Genomic DNA, 22,749 nt, shown 5'->3' with positions numbered 1-22,749 from the left:
AACAATTTGAAATTTTAAAATAAAATTTAAAAAAGTTTAATTTAATTAATTTTAATATTACACAAACTTCCAAGCACTCAAAACACTAACATGCAACTAAACGAGTATTGAGCAATGATGATATATGAGAGACATGGTAACAAGTATGTACAATGTAAAGGGAACTTTTTTAACATTAAAAAATAATTTCAACACCAGAGGATGATGATAGCCATTAATGAAAATTGATAAGGTAATATATAATTTTATTATGTAGGAAATTTCAATTAGGGTTGTAATAATATTCTTTTCCCATTACCGTGATGGTTGGTGAGTCTTAAGATATAATTCCTAGTAGTGGTAAATCCAAATCAAATGAATGAGACATAGGATAAGGGTTTGCCTTTTGTCTAAAACCTGTAGAGAGATTCTTTGTGTCACCACAGAACTTCACTTTTTCAAGTAAAATTACTGTAAGGGAATAATTAAGATGTGCCGCTCTCTCTTCTGACATGGCTTTAAATTGCAGTGAGTCTCAGGAAACATATGCAATTATTGATTTCGTTCCACAAATGATTAGGTTAGAAGAGGAGAGGGTGGAGCGGAGACGAAGACCGTTGTGGAAGAGGGTGTTTTCAATGCTGAAAACGGAGTTGGAGTTGAGTGAAGGTGGGAGCAGAAGCAGATCCCATGCCAATGGATTCATAATTCATCCTCATAACTGGTAACCTATATATTTCTTTTACTTTCCATTACTACACTCCTAAGGTCACAACTCTCTCTCTAACTTGTATAATAATCATGCAACTCAAACTTAACATGTTGTCCATTTCCTTCCTTATTTTGTTATTTAATACAGCTTTAAAATAATTTGCTCACACGTTTAGGTTTTTTTTTTTTAATTAAGGTGGTATAAAAGTAAATGGGTAGAAGGACGGTAGAATTTCAGTTATTTCGTCTAATCCTAAATTCCAACCTACTTCACCCTTACGTTCTACTATTGTATATTAATTTTAATATTCACATCTATATTATTATGATGTCGTGAGTCAATCGGACATCAACTCATTTAGGAAAATCATAAAAATATCTATTCATATTATATTATTTGATGATGCTTTAGTCTTTTTATTTAAAATATAAAAAAATGCTTATAGTGGAATTTGGACTTATATAAATACATAAAACCTTAATTTTACCACTTAACTAAAGCTTTATTTTAATTTTTTTTTTACATTTTAATTTTATTATACACACCTTATTACCTTCGTTAATTGTATATATTAATAATGTTGTTGATTGAGATGGTGTTACAAATTAACTCAACACCAACTTAGGATTGATGACAACATTATGATAAATAATTGTATTCATTTAATATCATGATATATCTGATCCATGCATAATATCATGAAAAATGGATACAAATTTCTTAATGCTACTTAGTTTCGGCAATAGGTCTAAAAAAGTATCTAAAAATATCAAATTTAAATATTTATACCCTATCGAAGTAAGGAACCATGACATTTATGTTTGGAATAGATTCTATTTTGAGAGAGTTAAAAAAGCACTATCTCAAGTTCTATACATCCACCCTTTCTCAACGTATTTCTTCAAACAAAGACTCTGCTTTTCTGCTTTTCGGATAGTAAATACTTCTCAAAACATGGAGTGTGAATCAAATCCATGCACATGATAGAGTTTCTAGCATTATATAATTGTTTTTCAAATTAAAATAAAAAATATTTACTATTATATAATTACATCATCTCTCTTGGTGTCACCTATCAACCGAGTCCCCAACTCAATTGGACAAATTTTAGAAAAAATTGTTCTTTTTACAAGTTAAATTATATTATTATAAGGTATTTTGTCATTTTTATTTTTATAAACTAATACAAATTTACATGTAATAATATATGAACCAAAAACCTTCAACTTTACCATGTCAATCAAAGCACAATTTAGACTTTATATAAAATTTTAATCAATTAACTTAAACCACTTTTATAAAACACCTATAAAAAATCAACCTCTCCTTAGACAAATCAAAATTATTTTGAAAAACTACCATTAATTAAAAATAAATAAATTATATTTTATATAAATAAATTTCTTATTTCACCTAAGTTGTGGTGAGACATAAGTTAATATATAGAATATAAAATTTATTAAGAATGTTATTATTTTTAGTAAGGACACCAAAATTAAATATATCATAGGTTTTTAGTTTTTAGTTTTTTTTTCTTTAGAAAGCAAAGGTTTTTAGTTGTTGTTTTTAAAAGTATAATTTTTTAGTTTGAAAAAGAAAATGGGTTATTTCAAGAGATCTAAAACCACTTTGACAAATTTCCATCTTCTTAAAAAAGTGTTTTTTGATAAATTTTTAGCTTGGGAGGATAACTTTTGCTCTCAAAAAGTAACTTGTTTAGGAATATTTTTATTTCAAAAGTGTTTCTGAAGCAATACTAAATATACCCTAAGTTAGCGAACAGAACACTAACAACAAATTTGAGTCTCCAATTTGACCTTTAAAAAATGCAGAATATTTGTATATTCTATATAATGGAAAATGGGTTTAATTTAGATATTGATTATAGGTATCTAAGATTGAAAATTATTGGAATCTACAACAATTGAATTAATTTGCATATATTCAATTTGCTCCCCAAATCAACCCTCAAACGAAGCAATTTGTTAGATTCCAATTTATGTACACTCATTTTGAGGGTGAAGAAAAATGAAAATTATTCAACTAATAACTTGTTTCTTGAAAAAAATTATGATTATTAATAAAATCGTAGGAGATTTGGGTTTTTGTTTTTTTTTCCTTCAAATATTAAATAATGTATTATTTGTTTAATTAATTAGTAACAATTTAAAAATAATTGAAGTAGTGTTTAATGGGCGGACACCTCTGAAGAACAACGGTAGTGCGTGCGGAGCATCCCAACTCTTCTTTTATATGACTATCCCAACTCTTCTTTTATATGACTTTGGAGGTTTTAGCATCTATTGCGAAATAAAAGCAAAGCCAATCTTTTTGTATCCCCCAATTTTCAACTTTGATTCCTAATCATTTTTAAACAAAAACTTTCTGTAAACATTATATATATATATATCAGTTGGTACTTAATCCCTTTTTTTAACTTTTATTTTCATCGCTAAAAATATTTATCATTTGATATAATAAATTTTTCGTAATTAAAATTTATTATAATGATTTATTTGATGCTTTAATTTTATAATAAAAAATTATTTATACTTTTCACTTAATTTTTTATTTTTTTAATTTTTAAACTTATATTTTTATCAAAATCGCCGCAAAATAGGGATAGAAAAGCTAACTTATGTTAACTTTTCTGGCGTGATATGTACATGGCACCTGGTAGTCTATGAGTATGTGGTGTTAGCAACTATTTAATTTTTCAAAAGTTAAAAATGTTAAAAATATATTTTTTAATAATTTTAATAAATCTTTTGAAGTTTTTTTAAATTTTAAAGAATTATTTAATCTTAAAAAATTAATAAGTCAACATATGTTAACTTTTTCAGCTAAAAAGGACGAAAAATTAAATAGATGACTAAAATTATTTTTTTTAAAGTTGGAGGGTAAAATAAATCATTATGCCTTAAAAAATTTTATTAATTATTATTAGTTTAGTTTTTTTTACATTAATCTCATTATAAGTTGTTATCACATCTGTTCTTTCAAATATAATGTATAAAACAATCCATAACCCCTTCACAACCCTTAAATGAACTCTTATGTTCTATGTTTCTAGTAACACTGCACAAAAAAGGGAAAGGTAACATAAAGTTTGTATAAACATTTTTGTACAGCTAAAATATTATAAAACTTTAATATTTCTTATTTTTTATGTGCAATATTATTTTTGTTGTCGGGTAAATTCTACTATTAGTCATTATATTTGGATAAATTTTCGTTTTGATCACTTAACTAAAAAACGTTACAATTTGATCACTAAATTATTCAAAAATTTTCATTTAAGTCACTAGGCTATTAAAATCGATGCTATATGGTTTTTTCTCTTCGCACTACCTGCACCAATCAAAAGCTCTCTTCCCCATTCTCTTCTACAATTCAATTTTTTTCATAAAATGGTTTTAGACATCACGAATTTGCGAACCAAAATTCAAACTTTTTTCTCTAATATCTAACATTGATTGTTAGATCAACTTAGATATAAGGTATGTTCTTCTACTCATTAATATATACCTGGTCCATCATACTAATCATCAAATTGTCACTTGAAGCTCAATGGTGGAATTTTAAAAAAAAAAACTTAATAACCTAGTGACTTAAATAAAAACTTTTGAATAATTCAGTAATTTAAATGAAAACTTTTGAATATTTCAGTGACCAAATTGTAACTGTTTTTTAGCTAAATAACTAAAACGAAAGTTTTCCATAGTTTAATGACTAATAGTGAAGTTTACCATTTGTTAGATTAGGAACCAGGGTGTGGTTTGTAGGCTTTTAACTCTAAATGGGTGCTGCTTTTACAAATACTTTAGGGCAAACTACTTAATTGGTCACCCAACTTTTAGAGGCATTCATTTTGGTCACGCAAAATAAAATCGTTACAATTTTGTTACTCAATTTTTAGGACACTTTCTTTTTAGTCACTCAACCTTTTAATTTCTAACAGCAGTTAACTATACACGTCACACCATGTTCACACATTCATTTTGGTCACACAAAAAAGTATTGGTTAGGGTAAGAAAAACATTAAGGATTAAAGAAAAAAGTTGTAGAAACTAAAATAATGCTTTAAAAATTATCAATTTGTACTTGTTTACCCAATTGATGAAAGTTCTAAATTTCTTTTTTTTTTAAGAAATTTTAAATTTCTAAATATCAAAATCAATTAAAGGCCTATTCTTCATTGCTTAAAAAAAACATGTCTGACTCCAAAAGCACTTTTGGAAAAAAAGTTGTGCTAAACAAGCTGTTTTTGCTGAAATTTTTAACTTTTTAGAAGTGATTTTCAAAAGCACTTCTGAAAATGAGAAGCTAAAAATTTTAGTTTTTCCTCTACCAAAAGCCCAAAAGCACTTTTGGTGCTTAATTACTTTTTCACCCCTCCAATAACATAGTACTTTCTTTTTTTTCTTGGTGCTTAATTACAAATGTATTAAAATCATTAATTAAAAATAAAAAATATTTTTTAAAATACTAATTACAAATATTTAAATATTTAAATATTTAAAATATAGTTTATATATTCTAATTAAATTTTATATAAATAATTAATATTTATTGCTTAAAAATATTTAAAATTTATATTTCATATATTAAAATATTAACAACAAGTTATAATAATTTTTTTATATTCTTACTAAAATATAATAATATTAACTAATTTAAATATTATTTATATGCATATTTGTTATTTGATAATAACATGCCTAAAATGAACATTTTATTTCTCAAAAGCACTTTTTGACAGCAATGCTAAACACTCAAATTTTAAACTAAACTTTTTAAAAGCATTTCTCAAAAGCACTTTTCCACAGCACTTTTTCACAACACTTTTCAAAAGCACTTTTCAAAAACATTGTCAAACTAGCCCTAAATAAGTTATTGAAAAAAATTCACTTGGTAGTGGCAACCGATTTGTTACTAGAATATTGAACTTAATTAATTTAGTCTCCTTCAAAATTTTAAAATTTTATTTTATGTTTTCAAATTAAAACCAAATCAATTAAATAATCTTGAATATTCGTCTATAAAACTCAAATTTCTTTTGATTATATGATTTTGAGTCTTTCATACCAAACAAAAATTCAGAATTTTTCATCACTTCTTTACCCAAACGAAGAACAAGCAATTAATTTAATTAATTGCAAGACTTTTCTTTTCTTTTAACTTAGTATGGAACATCCGAGATTATATAGTAAAAAATTAATTTTTATAGACAATTATTGAATATGAGTTATCGAGTTGATTTAATTAAGAATAATATGGAAACATAAAATAAAATTTTAAAATTTAGAAAGAGATTAATTTAATTCATTTTAGTGTTACAATAACAAATCGGTTGACATTATCAAAGGATAAAAACTTCTCAACAATTTATTTAATTTATTTTAATGTTTTGAAAATTAAATTTTCAATATTAAAAAAAATTAAAATTTTTGACAATGTGATAAACAAGTACAATTTGACAATTGTTTAATGCATTATTAGTTTCTACTACTTTTTCACTTTAATCCTTAGTTTTTTTTTTACCTTAATCAATATTTAACAAGAAAGTGTATTTTTTTGGTGATCAAAATGAAAGCGACTTAAAAGTTGGGTGATCAAAATGAAAGCGACCTAGAAGTTAGGTGACCAAAATGAAAATGCAAACATGTTGTGGCGTATATAGTTAAGGTTGTAAATGAACCAAGCTTGAACGAACAAACCTCTATTCATGTTCGTTTGTTTATTTTTAAGCTTGTTCGTGTTCAGTTTGTGTTCGTTAAGAAGTTCAAATTTTTGTTCATGTTCGTTTATTTAAAATTATGTGTGCTTATGTTCGTTTGTTTAATGTTCACGAACATGTTCATTTAATTTAATCGAACATGTTCACAAACATTAAACGAACATGTTCATTTAACTTAATCCAACATGTTCACGAACAATGTTAATAAATAATAAACAATACATACATACATACATACATACATACATACATACACACACATATTGTTTAGATATAAAATAGTCAAATATAAATATTAATAATTATATTATAAATAAAAGAAATACAAATCAAGATAATTTTATTAATATATACTAATAGAACAATAAACGAGTTTTAAGATAATTTTATTAATATATACTAATGGAATTTTTATAAGAAAATTTCATTAATAAATAAACAAATCATAAACAAGTCAATACACAAGCTTATAAACTAGCCAATAAACGAGTTTTTAAATGAGCTTGTTTGTGAACGTAAACGAACAGAACACACCTCTGTTTGTGTTCATTTGTTTATTAAACGAACATAAAAATCTTGTTCATACTTATTTATTTAGCTTAATAAACGAACGATTCACGAACAATTTATCGAACATTCTATTCATTTATACCCCTATATATAATTACCTTTCGTTAAAGATTTAATGAATGAATGATTAAAATAAAAATATTTTAAAAGTTGAGTAACTAAAATGAAAGTGTTATTCTTTAATCATTGTGTACAACAACTCAATACAAATTAAAGTATAAATACAATATTCAAAGTTTACATGTAAGGTCAAAGTAGAATAGTAAATATGCATGAACACTATCAAATTTGATTAATAAAATTTCCATTTAAACCTATTTTATTTCTCAGATAATTTTAGTTTTGTATTACCTACAATTTAGGTATTGAGAATAATTCATTTCTAGTGATTGAAATGATGTAGACACAAAATAGGAAAACAATGTAGTGATTGAGAGAAGGATGATGACGCATAGAGTAACTGATTGACACAGGTGGTATGTGGCGTGGACGCATTTCATACTGATATGGGCAATATACTCCTCCTTCTTCACACCCCTGGAGTTCGGGTTTTTCAGAGGACTCCCAGAGAACCTTTTCCTCTTAGACATTGCTGGCCAACTTGCCTTTCTCTTCGATATTGTCGTACACTTTTTCCTTGCCTATCGCCACACTCACTCCCATCATTTGGTTTACGATCGCAGGCTCATCACCCTCAGGTATCTCCATTTCCCTCTCTTCCTTCTTCTTTGCTTCTTACTCTTAAATATTACCCATTCCTTTCATTCCTCATTCCAGGTACTTGAAATCTCGTTTTATTGTTGATTTCCTTGGATGTTTGCCTTGGGATGCTATTTATAAGGTACCCATTTCTTCTTCCTTTTTTTTTCTTTTTCAAAGGGAAACTAGTAATTGATTAACAAATTTCTTATACAAGTTATGTTTGTTTATTTCCACCATTGCATTTCATTAATGTCAAATATCGAGGAGAAAGAAATGTTTGACTAGTATTGATAAAAATGATAATGATGAAGAATTATATTACTAAATCGAACTACTAATTTGTTAAATAAACATTGAATCAAAAAAGTAATCAAAACTAAAATTTGAGTGGCAAAGTTGAATAAAAATTAGAAGTTTAGTTGCAAAATTAAATAAATAAATAAAACTAGTGTGGAAAATTTACCAATAGTATCAAAGTAAAATGGTATGTACATAAAAGTATGGTGGCAAATTACAATATCCATTATAGATAGCAATTTTCTCCTTTAATCCACATATATGACGAAAAAAGGTATAGAGATTCAACTCTTCATATATATGAAAATTTTAAAAAGGTTTGAACATATATATTTTGGATACATCGTAGTATAACACACTCATAGGACCCAACTATAACTACTTAGCCTTAGCATATATTTAGGAATGAGTATGATGATTAGTTGTCTGAAGTCATTTTACTGTGACAAGGTTTGTGGACGAAAAGAGCCTATTAGATACATGCTATGGATTAGGCTAAGTCGGGCTCTACGAGTGACAGAATTTTTCGAGAAGTTGGAGAAAGACATTCGAATCAATTACCTTTTCATCAGGATTGTTAAGCTTATTGTGGTTGAATACTATTGCACGCATGCTGCTGGTTGCATCTTTTACTATCTTGCTACAACAGTTCCTCCTTCCAAGGAAGGTTACACATGGATAGGAAGTTTACAAATGGGTGAATATCGTTATTCAAATTTCAGGGAGATTGATCTGTGGAAGCGTTATATATTATCTCTCTATTTCTCTGTTGTAACCATGGTAACCGTTGGTAAGTTTTTCAACTTTGTTTGATTTCCATTAGGAGATTTTTGGTGAATATAGAAACTTCAATTGCTTTTTATTATATTTTGGTTTCTTTTTTTTTATGTTGATGATTCACTTTAACATTTTCTTCTCTTACATGTTATATCAATAAAGCCATTAATCATTATTTTCCTCAACTGTTTTTACTATCATCACACAACCATGCATTTCTACAAATATTAGTTGGTTGAAACATATTCCATCTAGTGGATTCTTCATCCTAGGATGTTGAAGATCTTATAACCATTGAATAGACTTTAATATTGCCTCTACATAATGCTTGTGTTTACAAGTCACCCTTTAGTGAGATCTAATCAAACTCTATTTATCTTTTGAAGAGGGGATTCCATGTATGTGATTCTTCTTTGTATGAAATTGGTTTTTTATGTACTTTCAAAAAGTTCAATTAGTTGGTATATCTTGTTTCTAAAATAGCAAATGGAAGTGGCTCCATATGACTTGGGATTCTCTATTCTCCTTGTTGATCGTGTTCTTTCACCTGCAGGTTATGGAGACATACATGCAGTCAATGTCAGAGAAATGATATTTGTGATGATTTATGTTTCTTTTGACATGATTCTGGGTGCTTATTTGCTCGGTAACATGGCAGCCTTGATAGTAAAAGGATCAAAGACAGAAAGGTTTAGGGATAAAATGGCGGACCTTATCAAATACATGAATAGAAATAATCTTGACAAGCAAATAAGTAAGGAGATTAAAGGCCACCTAAGATTACAGTATGATTGTAGTTATACTGAGGCAAGTGCTCTTCAAGATATTCCAGCTTCTATTCGCACCAAGGTAATTCTTTCATCTTTCATAACATTCCCCACTTCATAGAAACTGAAATTCTATAATCCAATGTTTAAAAGTGTTTTTTGATGTATTAGCATCTTTGCTATAAAGCTTATCCATAACCTTTTACCTAGAAAAACCTTTCTTTAGAAACTATTATGGCTTAACAAACTACATCATGCAGACACATATATAAACTATGTAGAGAATTTATCTCACTTGAATTAATTCAATTGTGAAAATACAACTTCTACAATCTCCTATTTATACGAGAAATTATTCTGTAGATTATTGAATTAAAAAATAAGGTTATTATTAATTTTAATTTGAACTCATTGCTACCAGGGATAGAGTTTTCAATCTGTAACATACTTTTATTCTATTATTGTTTTCTCTTATTTTCAATATGGGTAGCATGGATTATTTCCCACAGTGAATATTTTGTTTAGAGCTCAAAAAATGGAAAATTTTTGTTGAGTTTTAAATCAATAACTAAAGATCAAAAACAAAATTTTGTGTTTGAAAGATGAAAAACAGAAGCAAAATCCTGATGTTGGATGATGAAGAAAATATTAACTTCATTACTTGAATAAGCAAAAAGCCATATACATAAGTAGTTCAATTACATTAGTAAAAAACAAAGCTTGCTTCTACAAGTATCCAAGCTATTAAATAAACTTAAAGACAACCTAAATGACTACTAAATCAGCTAAGTGCATGATTAAACCTTAGCTGTTCAAACAAAAAAGGATTACAACCAAACTAGCAAAAGTCAACTATTACAAAAGCTCTACAACCGAATTACACCATGGACATTTGCATGCTACTGTTGTGTTGCCACATTTTAACATTCCTCCTTTGCTACAAAGCAGCAAAATCTAATTTTCTTCTTCAAATACTCGAATCTTGTAGCAGCTAGTGGCTTGGTCAGAATGTCTGCAAGCTGAACCTCTGAGCAACAATGAATTAAGTTGACTTCCTTTGACAATTCTACCTCCCTTACAAAATGATACTTAATCTTGAAATGCTTGGTCTTGCCATGAAAAATAGGATTCTTGGCAATAGCAATAGCTGATTGATTATCTACTTTGATTTTTGTTGCTTCCTCTTAATTAGCATTCAAGTCACACAAAAGCTTCCTAAGCCAAATGGCTTGATTAACAGCAGTAGCAGCTGCAATATACTCTACCTCTGTAGTGGATTAAGCTACTGTCTGTTGTTTCTTAGAGCTCTAACAAAAAACTCCTAAACCTAGAGTGAAGAAGTAGCCCGATGTGCTCTTCATATCATCAGCTGAGCCAGCCCAGTCACTGTCTGAATAGTCAACCAGCTTCAGCTCCTTAGCTCTTTCAAACTTCACTCCATAGCTTAAGGTCCCTTTGACATACCTTAAGACTCTTTTAGCAGCTTTAAAATGAGCTACATTGCAGCATACATGATGTCTGGCCTTGTTGTTGACAAGTAAAGTAGGCAACCAACCAGACTTCTATAGCTCTTCTCATCCACACGATCTTGATCACTATTGCTTGAGAGTTTTTATCCTAGTGTCGTAAGAGTGCTAGCAGGCTTGCAATTTATCATGCAAAACTTGCTTAAAACTTTCAATGCAAAAGCTTGTTGGCTTATAAAAATACTATGCTCACTTTAATTCACTTCCATACCAAGGAAGTAGGTCATCAAGCCTAAATCAGTCATCTCAAAAACATCTTGCATCTGCTTCTTGAATTCTTCAATCAACTTACCTCTACAACCAGTAACCAACAAGTCATCCACATACAGAGACACAATTAGCAAGGTTTCCTTTTCAGCCTTCTTCACATAGACTGTAGGCTCACTAATGCTTTTCTCGAACCCCAACCTTGACAATTATGCATCAATCCTGTCATACCAGGCCTTTGGAGCCTGTTTTAGGCCATACAAAGCCTTCTTGAGCTTGTAGACCTTATGCTCTTCACCAGGGACCTTAATTCGATCAGGTTGCTCAACAAAGATCTCTTCCTTGAGAAATCCATTCAGAAAAGTTGATTTAACATCCAATTGATGTGCTTTCCATGCTTTTGAGTAGCCAAGGAAAACAACAACCTTATGGTGTCCAACCTTGCAACTGGTGCAAAGGTTTCAAAGAAATCGATGCCATGCTGTTGACTGTACCCCTTCACAACCAGCCTAGATTTGTGCTTGTTCAGTGACCCATCTGCATTGTGTTTGGTCATGAACACTCATTTTACACTAATAACCTTTCTGTTTGCTATTCTATCAACCAACTCCCATGTGTCATTTTTATGGATCATTCTCAATTCAGCCTCCATTGCTTCTTTTCAACAGCCCTCTTTTGCAGCCTCATTAAAGCAGAAAGGCTCAACAATGGTCATACCACACCTCTCATAGATGTCCATTAAGGTTCTAGTGTCTCTGATAGGTGCATCATCATAATCATTCTCAGTTTCAGCTTCAATTTCAACATGTTGCCAATCAAGATCATGCTAGTCTTGCTCAGACAAACTTGCATCTGTTCCATCTCATTTCCAACAGCTCCCTTCATTGAATTTCACATCACTGCTCACAACAATCCTCTTAGTAGATGGATCAAAGATCATATACCCTTTCTTCATACTGCTGTAGCCAACAAAGACTCTAGGTATGGACTTCTTCTTTAGCTTAGTTCTCTTCTTAGCTGGCATCAGTGTATAGCATATGCAGCCAAACACTTTTAAGTGTGAGACAGTTTGCTTGTGTCCAAACCAAGCTTCAAATGGTGTTTTGCCTTTAACTACATTAGTTGGCAGCTTGTTTAGCAAATACACAGAGGTATTTACTGCCTCAGCCCAAAAAATGTTAGGCATTTTGCCTTCAAACAACAGGCACCTGGCCATATCGAGAACACTCATGTTCTTTCTTTCACAAACACCATTCTGCTGTGGTGTGTAGATGGTGGTTAATTGGTGTTGAAGTCCAACTTCATCACAAATCTTCTGAAACTTTTGAGACACATACTCACTCCTATTATCTGACCTCAAAATCTTCAACTTGCAACTGGCTTGATTCTTAGCCAGTGCCTTAAACTTGCAGAAGAAGTCAGCCACATCTGACTTTTGTTTCAAAAAGCTCACCCAACAAAATCTGGTGCAATCATCAATGAACAATGCAAAATACCTGCTGCCATTCAATGAGGAAGTCTTCATGGGTCCACAAATGTCAGTATGAACCAATTAGAACCTCTCTTGAGCTCTTGAACCTTGTTGACAGGAAAAGGCAGTCTGGTCTACTTGCCAAACTGACAAACTTCATACACATCTTTCCTAGGCTCAATCTTGGACATGTCTTCAACTAGGCTCATCTTGTGCAGCAAACTTAGTGACTTATAGTTCACATGCCTCAGCCTCTTGTGCCACAAACATGATTCATCAGCCAGAGCTGTATGTGCCTTTTCTTCTAGCCAATTCACATCTAAAATGAAGGATCTATCATGCATGGCTAATTTCACTAGCACTTTATCAGAGGGATCTTTGATTACACAAGCCTTATCTTCAAAGATAAGAGAGTACCCCTTCTCCAACAATTGACCAACACTAAGCAAATTCTGGTCAATGTCAAGTACAAAAAGAACTTCTGAAATGGTTTTGTTACCTGACTGAGTGCAAATCACAGCCTTGCATTTTCCTTTGGCCTTGATGAACTCACTATTCCCAATTCTGACTTTGGACATAAGGCTGGTGTCTAGCTCCTTAAACATGCCTTTATCTAAAGCCAATTTTTACTAACTTTTCTTGAACTTGTAAAGCAAGAAGCAGTAAAGACATGCTCCTCTTGAGATTGCACATCTTAAACAGCTTGAGCTTGATTCTGCTGCTGTGGTTGTATCTTTGCCTTGTTCTTACATACCTTTTCAATGTGGCCTAGTTGCTTGCAGCTTCTACACTAAATGTCAGGCCTGTACCAGTAATATTTTTCTAAGTGAGTGGTCTTTTTGCAATGAGTGCATGGTGGAAACTTCTTTTTAACAGCATCCTTCTTCCCTTTTTCTTTCTTTTCTGTCCAAGGCTTCTTGCCTTTGTAACTTGAGCTCGAGCTTGAGCTTTCTCTGCTTCTGGCCTAAAAAGCTCCTTCAGAATGCTCCTCCATTCTATTTACTCTTCTATGCTCTTGTGCATAGAGAGCATTTATTAGCTCTGTCAAGGGTATAGCTAATAGGTCCCTCGAGTCTTCTAAAGAAGAGATTTTTGACTCATACTTCTCTAGTAGAGTAGTAATGACCTTTTCAACTATCCTCTTGTCACTAAACTCATCTCCAAGTAGTCTTATGTTGTTGACTGTGGCCATAATCTTGTCAGCATATTGCTTGATGGTCTCAGACTCCTTCATCCTCAGATTCTCGAAGTCCTTTCTCAAGTTGATCAGCTGCTGCTGTCTGGTCTTGTTTGACCCTTGAAACTCTTCTTTGAGTCTGTCTCAGGCCTACTTTGGAGTGTCACAAGCCACTATTCTTGTGAAGATCACATCTGAAACTCCATTTTGAAGGTATGACATAGTCTTATACTTTTTTGGCACAGTCCTTATTGTGCTGCTTGATTTAAGGTATAGTTGGATTAGCTCTCAGAGGTGGTGGCTCTGTGTCAGTTAGAACAACACTCCACAGATCATGAGTCTACAGATATGTCTTCATTTTCACATCCCAAATGTTGTAGTTTTCACCAGCAAAGACTAGTGGTGGTGGTGGTGAAAAACTCATCATTTTGCAGCAACTAAACAACCCAACAAAGACAGCTTCTGTTTCTTTTCTTTCAAGCATGAATCACTCATAGAATCAACACAAACCAACACACAGCAAAGGCCCTCAAAGATGAGAGGCTCTTGATACCATTTGTTGAGTTTTAAATCAATAACTAAATATCAAAAATAAAATTTTGTGTTTGAAAGATGAAAGACAGAAGCAAAATCCGCATGTTGGATGATGAAGAAAAGATTAACTTCATTACTTGAATAAGCAAAAAGCCATATACATAAGTAGTTTAATTACATTGGTAAAAAACAAAGCTTGCTTGTGTAAGTATCCAAGTTGTTAAATCAGCTCAAAGACAACCTAAATGACTACTAAATCAGCTAAGTACATGATTAAACCTTAGCTAATCAAACAAAAAAGGATTACAACCAAACTAGCAAAAGTCAACTATTACAAAAGCTCTACAACCGAATTACACCATGGAGATTTGCATGTTGTTGTTGTGTTGCCACCTTTTAACAGTTTTCTTACATGGAAAGTGGTTTGGAATGAATCTAATAGTGGTTAGATATGGGTTATTGCTAGCGGCGGTTTGGAATGAAGAGCTTACATGTAAAAAATATGTTTATGTGGCTTAATTTCATTAGAAGGGATGATATATGTTGTGGTAAGAAAAACCTATCTAATAATTTGTCTATTTATTCACCATTTTGATCCTATCAAACTAGGAAAGCTTAACAGCAACTAGTATCCTACAAAATTAGAAATCTTATATGATATATACACTATATTTGATATATATGGTCCACCAAAACTCAAACACTCATCCACATTATCACTTTATCCGACACTCCCCTTCTAGTTGGTGAATGGATATCCTCCATTTCAAGCTTGTTGACTATGTCTTGGAATACATTATTTGACAGTCCCTTAGTAAGTATAACTGCTTGTTGATCCTTATTGAGACAAATGAGGTACATGTAAGTCTGTTGTTGAGTTTCTCCTTAATAAGATGTCTATCTACTTCTTCATGCTTGGCTCTATTTTGTTGCACTGGGTTATGTGCAATGTTGATGGTCGATTTGTGTGTGAGTGTTTCAGTTTTGGTGGACTATATATATTAGATATAGGGAATGAAGGGTGACCTAACCAGGTATTGAACATGAAAAATTTGGAAAGGAATGATGTAGATGGGGAAGTTTCAATTCCAGCGCTTTCACCTTGGCCATCCAAGTAATAAAGACCATCTCTCACTAGCTTTTTCAATCATTCTCCTTATATCTTGTTCGTGAAATAGACAATGCAAAGGAAAAAAAACAGTTACTTAGCACTTAGAATCTTTTAGTGAGTTTTTTTTTAAAAAAAAAAAGATTTGCAAAAAGTTAGGATCATGGAGAACATTTTTTAGAGTAAGAGAGTTATTTATCCATCAAACATGGTAATCTTTTTGTGGCTAGACAAAGGGGTATAAGAAGAAAAATATTTGAAAGAACTTATATGATTTGTGGTTTTAGAATCTATCCCATATCACAGGAGAAAATTTTGAGGTATTATCAACACAAGTGGAAGAAGAGATACTTGAAAACTCCAAGGTACGTTCTTCTCTATGGATCATTTTAGGGTTGCAACATCCTCACTATAACTCATCTGTATGCACTGATAGGATCATTTTCCTGCCACAAACCTTGCAAGAGACTCAAATATTTCGTAATAGATCGATTCCCTTGTTTGGTTCCTGAAATTTCTTCTTTAACTTCATAGATTTGGGTAACATCATGGACCTTTACATTTGTCTGCCAAATAGCATCCCAAATGTCTTTGGCAAAGGCAAGGAACATATGTGTATCACTAATCTCTAAAAGCATCGAATTCCATAACCAAGACATCACCGTGGAATCTTGTCACTCTCATGCCTCAAATTTAGGATCTCCTTTTTGAGAACCTGTGCCCAACAAGAGACTTCATTTCCCTTTACCCTTCAAGAACGTATGAATCAGTTGTGACAATTTCAGATAATTCTTCCTGATGAATGGATAAGCTGGTTGGATCTCCAGTTCCAGTGATTGAAGCAGCTACGTGTTGAATCATGGTAGTTTCCAAGATAGGACTAGTTTCATTTGAATCTGACATGATTGCTTAGAAATGCGGCAGGTAAAAGGAAAGAATGGACTTGGGAATAAGATGAACAGAAGAAGCAAGAATTCAACATTATGGTATCCATAGAGTTCATCTCATTTATGTTCATTTGAACCCTATTTTAGTTTTAAGCATTACAGCACAAGACCGACAACATGTTAAAAGGTTAGATATTTTATATACGGTTCTTCAATGTTGATAAAAAATAATGAAGTTTGAAAGAAGATAAAACTAAATGATTTCTGCTTTTGTTTAGACTGTTTAAATTAAACTAAGATAAAACCAAAATATATGCTTGTAAAAAATTATGGCACTTCCAAAACTAAAACTATTTAGAGGGGAAAATGCATATTAGTCATCCAAATTGAGTTGCAATGCCATTGCCTTGTATTTAAAGAGACTTGTGAACCTAGCAAGAGGCTCACATCCCCAAAGTATATGGATGTGGTTACTTGCTCCTCTTCCTATGAACAAGACTTTATAATGGACATATGCAAGTAATTTGAATTGTAAGAACAGAGGAAAATGTTGCAAAAACAAATGATTCTAAGGTCATAATTATAAGCACACAAAAAAAAAAAGAATCATACTTATGATTGGTAATTAGGTAATAGTGGTGTGTGGATTTTTCTAAATAATCACATTAATAAATAGCCATCAAAGTGATCAAGAAATTAAGCCTTGTGCTAATATGAAAGGCTTAAATTATTTTACATAATTATGATGCTAGTTTCAACAGTTTAACTTTAAAATCTATGTGGAATAAGGTAGCAAAATCTTTCTTTGATGCTTTTAGAGTCATGGCTATAGTCAAAAGCATAGTTTGTTGTCATTTTATTGGGATTCAGCTCAATGTTGCATGGACTTCTTTTAGCCCATGGGTTGAATCTTTAGTCCTCATTTGGGTTTATGTTGTTTTTTCTAGCATTTTGGTTCACAACCCATTGTTTTGATTTTTGTTATGATATTAATTTTGTTTTATTTCAATATTTGAATTGAATTAATACTGCAATTCTAGATGCTTGTTTCTTCATCTTTCACCTATTAACTGTTATGTCATTGTCAACTAAGCCATTGTTTAGTGGAAAAGGTTTTCCGTTCATTTGAAGTTTCAGTTGACATAAGATCTAGGGTTTGAGTCTAAGACAACACAGTTCACCCTCCCCCTTCTTAAAAAAAATAAAAAAACTATCATGTCATTGTTTTTTTTCTGTGTTTATGGTTGGATATCTGGCATTGCTGGACAGATTTCACAGAAATTATATGAGCCATTCATCAAAGAAGTTTTTCTATTCAAGGGTTGCTCAACTGGATTCATTAAGCAAATTGTAAGCCATTTTATTGCTTATCTAAAGTAGCTTTTCCTTTAGGATAGGCACTATTGTTTTTCATTTCACTCTTTTGCATCAATAGGTTAAGTTATTGTCATGGAACTTGTCAATATTGTTGATCAATCATGGATTAGACTAGTTCTCCTACTTGCATAAGGGCCCCATTTTTTCCAAGACCCTTTTGTTTTCACATGCTGCAACTTGTCATGGAACTATCTTTGTTTTAGATTAATTTTCAAAAAAAAAAATGCATTGCTCAAAGCATTAGCTCAGCTACATGGTCAATCATGAGCGGTGTATCGGTTTGGAGCATATTTATAGCCATTAAGCATATTTTTTGGCCTAAATGTAAATATTCTTTCATCATCCTTTTGTGCAAATAAAGAAGAGGAAAAGGGAAAAAAATGTGAAATTGAAAATAAAGAAGTCTATTTCTGCCTATTTGACCAATGAAATAGGAAGTCTACTATGCCGAATATGAATGGGATAGAATAGCCATTCTGGCCAATCAAGTACACCACAAGTTTTTGGCTCTGTAGCAATTTTTCTAAGAAATGCATCGTTCCTTGTGGTTTGTTAGGCAATTAAAGTCCATGAGGAGTTTTTCCTTCCAGGGGAAGTGATTATTGAACAGGGAAATGTAGTCGACCAACTCTATATTGTTTGTCATGGAAAACTGGTAAGATTTTCTTCAACCAGCTCTATGTTGTTGTCTTTAGTTATGTTTTCAAAAGAATGATCTATCTTACATAAACTTTTTTACTAGTTAGTTTACTATCCTTATAAAGTATCTACTGATTGAATTTTAGAGATCTTGATTCAGTTCTTTTTTCCAGTTATGATTGCTGATTACTTCCACTAATGACTTTTTATATTGGCATCTTCAACATCTCCTGGGCCCAACATTAAGAAACTCTTGTTGTTTTACGGAAACATAATGCCAAATTTCATATAAGAATATATATAGATATAGATATAGATATAGATATAGATCAGTTATATGGCGAAAGCCTGATATTCTAATATCTAAGGCTAGGGAACTCAAAGATTAACACTTTGCTTGGATACTACTGTTACTGCCTGCAGCAAGAGTTCTTTATATAGCATTAAATCCATAAGAAAATATATTTCTTATCCTTAAAATAACTTTAACCGAACCTCCCCAAAGTAACATGAAAAAAAGAGCTAAAAAAGAAAGATAAACCCTTTAAAAGTAAATTCATTATGGTTAGGTAAAAGTAACCATTTTGTTGAATCTTGTTTTCTCGTATTGACCTTCACCTCGTGCATGAAAAAAGTGGAATTCCACGGAAGCACAAATTTTAACTTTTTATATAAGAAGATTGACATTTCCTAAAAAACACCCCTCTTGAGGAAGAAAAGCACAATATGTTTACTAGATATGTTATTTTTTATTAGGTTAAAAGTTTTAGACCAAGCTATTGTAAAAGTTGTTATAAATAGTATCCTAATATAAGATGTTGTGATCGACATATTAAATTTGTGTATATAGTTGAAATTTAGAAAAAGTTGATAACTTTTATATTTACTAGTGTCTTCTTTAATTTTTAATTTGTAGGCCTAGGTAGTTGACAGTTTACAAATATGCACAGGTGGAAGTAGGGAGAGGCAAAAATGATGAAACTGGGAATCCTCTCATGGATCTCCAAACTTATAGCTCTTTTGGTGAAGTTTCTTTCCTCTGCAACACTCCTCAGCCTTACACAATCCAAGTTCGTGAGTTATGTAAGGTTTTACGAATTGATAAACGATCATTTATGGAGATCATTGAGATATACTTTTCTGATGGAAGGATTATCTTGAACAACCTTCTTGAGGTGAATTAACATCAATAACAATAATCTTCTTTTCCTGCATCTTTTGGATCATCATCTTTACATACTGGTCCATCATAATGAGAGTCCTTTTTTTTTTTTTTTTGTATTAACACTATTGGCAGCAAAAACATTCAACTGCCTTTCTCTAGTGTACAACTGTTACATGAGTGGGTTACTGAGGTTTATCTAAACAAATCTATTTTTATATAGGGAAAAGATGCCAATATGAAAAATGAAATATTGGAGTCGGATGTTACCCTTTATATTGGAAAGCTTGAATCGGAGCTAGCTGCAAGATTGAATTGTGCTGCCTACAATGGAGATTTGCATCGACTGAAACGTCTCATCGGAGCTGGAGCGGATCCCAATAAGACTGATTATGATGGAAGATCACCCTTGGTATGGTTTCTTGTGAGCTACCATTAATATTTTTAAACAATTGCTCTTCTATACTCTTTTCTTATCTTATACAAAGCACTGTATGTAATTCATAGGATTATCACTAAGCTGATTATTTTTTAATGTTTAGTATTTCATCAATCATCATCCTAATTTTACCTAAAGAGGGATGCATTATTAGATACTATATAAGATTTAGTATTTTCTTTCAAGTGCTATTACTTTAGCTTCCAGTACGTATAAGTATCATTAAATGATGTCATGCTTTTTGCATCATCTTCTTTTTAATATAACAAATCTTGACCTTCTTTTAGGGTGATCTTAAGTGTTTTCTTTTACAGCACATTGCAGCATCCAGAGGATATGAAGATATAACCGGTTTTCTTATTGAACAAAAGGTAGACCTGAACATATCAGGTAACTTTCTTATATGATATTTCTCTTTAATTTACCTCAAGAATTGTTCACATATTTCCAAAGTAGATATTGCTTCTGAGGAAATCTCCTAACAATAATCAGATAAGTTTGGGAACACTCCTTTACTTGAAGCCATCAAGCATGGGCATGACCCAGTTACTCATTTACTTGTTCAAGCGGGAGCATTACTTGCAATGGACGATGCTGCTTCTTTTCTCTGTATGACTGTTGCAAGAAGGGATTTGGATCTCCTAAAACGTGCTTTGGCTGGTGGCATCGATCCTAATGCCAAAAGCTATGACTACCGAACACCACTTCATGTTGCTGCCTCAGAAGGGCTATATTTTGTGGCCAAAACACTTATTGAAGCAGGAGCTAGCGTTTTGTCAATAGACAGGTATAATTTATAGATTGATCTGGTGTTTTAAAGACCAAAATAGGTCATGTGTTCCTATATTCTTCTTTGCATTTTTATGATCATTTTTTTCATTGAGAAAACTTGTTCCTTCGAGGGTTCATTTATGCATGGTTTAACCTCTTATGTTTCTCATTTTCCTGGACTTGGTACATACCTCTAAAAGTACTTGATTCTGAGTCTTGGAACTGTGATTTTAGAACTCTAGATATAATTATAAATAGCTGTTTGTTCATATAATCTGTCCAAAAGTTGAATGAGCCATGTGTAGCTTATCACTATTGTAGCTCAGAGCAATTTAGTTTTTCAGATATAGCCCTTCGAGGGCGATTTTTAGTGTCAATATTCCAAAAATTAATATGAAATTTTCAAAAGAAGAATCATGTTTGTGTGCTAACAGTGTTTAACAGTTTGGGTTTTATATCGCCTTTGCCACAAAATTTTCTGGAAGTTGAGTTTTGTTAAGCCAATTCATGTTCGTAGATGGGGAAATACTCCAGTTGATGATGCCCGCATAGGTGGAAATAGAAATTTGATTGCATTGCTTGAAGCTGCAAGAGCTTCTCAAATGGCTGACTTCTTTGATCATCCTCAACAAATTCGAGGTACAAGCTAACCTGTGTTTGTTGTATGCCTTGTTTTGTGAGCTTTTGTTCTAAGAAACATTCACTTGCCATGAAAACTCATTCTCTAAAATTAAAGTTCTTAACCGCCATCCCAGAGAATATTTTGCCTTCGAGCTAGGAAATTATCCGCTAATCAGTACATAGCTAATTTTGATCCTAAAACTGGTCCCTGAACAGATTTGCTCTTCAAACAATACTACTCTTCTGTTAAATTCTTAAATACATAAATTTTCAAAGAGATCTTCTCATTTACTCTGTAATGCATTTTGTTTAATGGCCAAAAATTTTCATTTATTTTGTTGCCTTTGAATTGCAATCATCTTCAATCTATTCTTTAACTTCACTATAAACTAGATACGGAAGTTGTGAAAAAAAAAATATATGTTGTTAATCTTTTGTTACATAGGTAATCTTCCTAATAAAAGGGCAAGATGAAGAGTATTTTTTTTGGTATCTTCCATTTTTCTATTGATATATCTTTTCTCTTCAATCTTCCCTTTTTTCCCCTTTCCCTTTCCTTGTGGAAGAACCTTTTGAACTGTAGTATTTGAAGATTAATGAAAAAGAATACCAACATGGAATAGGAAAATAAATTACCAATCATCCCCTGAATATATAACTTATATATTTAACCAGTAGCTCACTTATTCCGTTTCCACATTAAAAAATTTATAGGGAGTATCATGAATGTTTTGTTTACATAGTTTGTGAGACTTCTGTCTAAAGTCTATTAGATTTGATCATCAAGCATATGATCTTTCTAGTTTATAAATGCGATGTTACAGATCAACTTATTTTGTGACAAATTTAAGCAAATAATGTTGGCAATAACAGGGGAGAAGTGGAAGAAAAAATGCACAGTTTTCCCATATCATCCATGGCATGAAAAGGAGGAGAAAAGACAGGGAGTGGTGTTATGGGTGCCGCAAAGCATGAATGAACTCGTCAAGGAAGCCAAGGAGCAGTTACAATGTGGTGAAGGTTATTGCTGCATTTTGTCCCAGGATGGTGCTAAAGTTCTTGATACCAGTATGATTAGTAATGATCAAAAGCTATTTTTGGTTAATGGATCGTAAGACACTTCACGTATAGTTCTTTAGCAACTTCATACACACACAACACACTATCTGATATTTTACGAGCAAGTAATAAATCAGAATACTACTTTGAAGTTTCACTTTGAATATATATTTTTCCTTATATAATTAACGTATTTGTTATGGGTGGACATTATGGAAGAAAAGTTG

At 31.6% G+C, this 22,749-nt stretch overlaps 1 protein-coding gene across 2 annotated transcripts; it reads left to right on the top strand.

The window, feature by feature from the left end:
• Positions 1–420: 420 nt before the first annotated feature.
• LOC107908423 (potassium channel SKOR) lies at positions 421–22,711 on the top strand. 2 transcript variants are annotated; one of them, XM_016835584.2, is made up of 13 exons: positions 421–703; positions 7,475–7,699; positions 7,779–7,842; positions 8,451–8,790; positions 9,331–9,626; positions 17,724–17,804; positions 18,388–18,486; positions 19,421–19,645; positions 19,856–20,044; positions 20,386–20,461; positions 20,564–20,858; positions 21,360–21,481; positions 22,337–22,711. In XM_016835584.2, exons 1-13 carry the CDS (start codon positions 492–494, stop codon positions 22,576–22,578), a joined length of 2,466 nt encoding a protein of 821 aa, XP_016691073.2. In that variant the 5' UTR covers positions 421–491; the 3' UTR covers positions 22,579–22,711. The 2 variants fall into 2 exon arrangements, with proteins under 2 accessions (XP_016691073.2, XP_040944568.1); XM_041088634.1 differs by lacking the exon at positions 17,724–17,804.
• The last annotated feature ends 38 nt before the right edge of the window (positions 22,712–22,749 follow it).

This window comes from Gossypium hirsutum, chromosome D02 (genome assembly GCF_007990345.1).
Source record: "Gossypium hirsutum isolate 1008001.06 chromosome D02, Gossypium_hirsutum_v2.1, whole genome shotgun sequence".
NCBI classification, from domain to species: Eukaryota; Viridiplantae; Streptophyta; class Magnoliopsida; order Malvales; family Malvaceae; genus Gossypium; species Gossypium hirsutum.
The sequence above is the reverse complement of the archived record's forward strand: the minus strand, read 5'-3'. Positions and strand labels throughout refer to the sequence as shown.

What these genes read in the sequence shown, in the direction of transcription:
- LOC107908423 (XM_016835584.2), top strand. Translation starts at nt 492, where the DNA reads ATGGCTTTAAATTGCAGTGAGTCTCAGGAAACATATGCAATTATTGAT. An exon ending in CTTGGGATGCTATTTATAAG is followed by an intron (nt 7,843 to 8,450) that starts GTACCCATTTCT and finishes TACTGTGACAAG; the next exon opens with GTTTGTGGACGAAAAGAGCC. An exon ending in AGCGTTTTGTCAATAGACAG is followed by an intron (nt 20,859 to 21,359) that starts GTATAATTTATA and finishes TCATGTTCGTAG; the next exon opens with ATGGGGAAATACTCCAGTTG.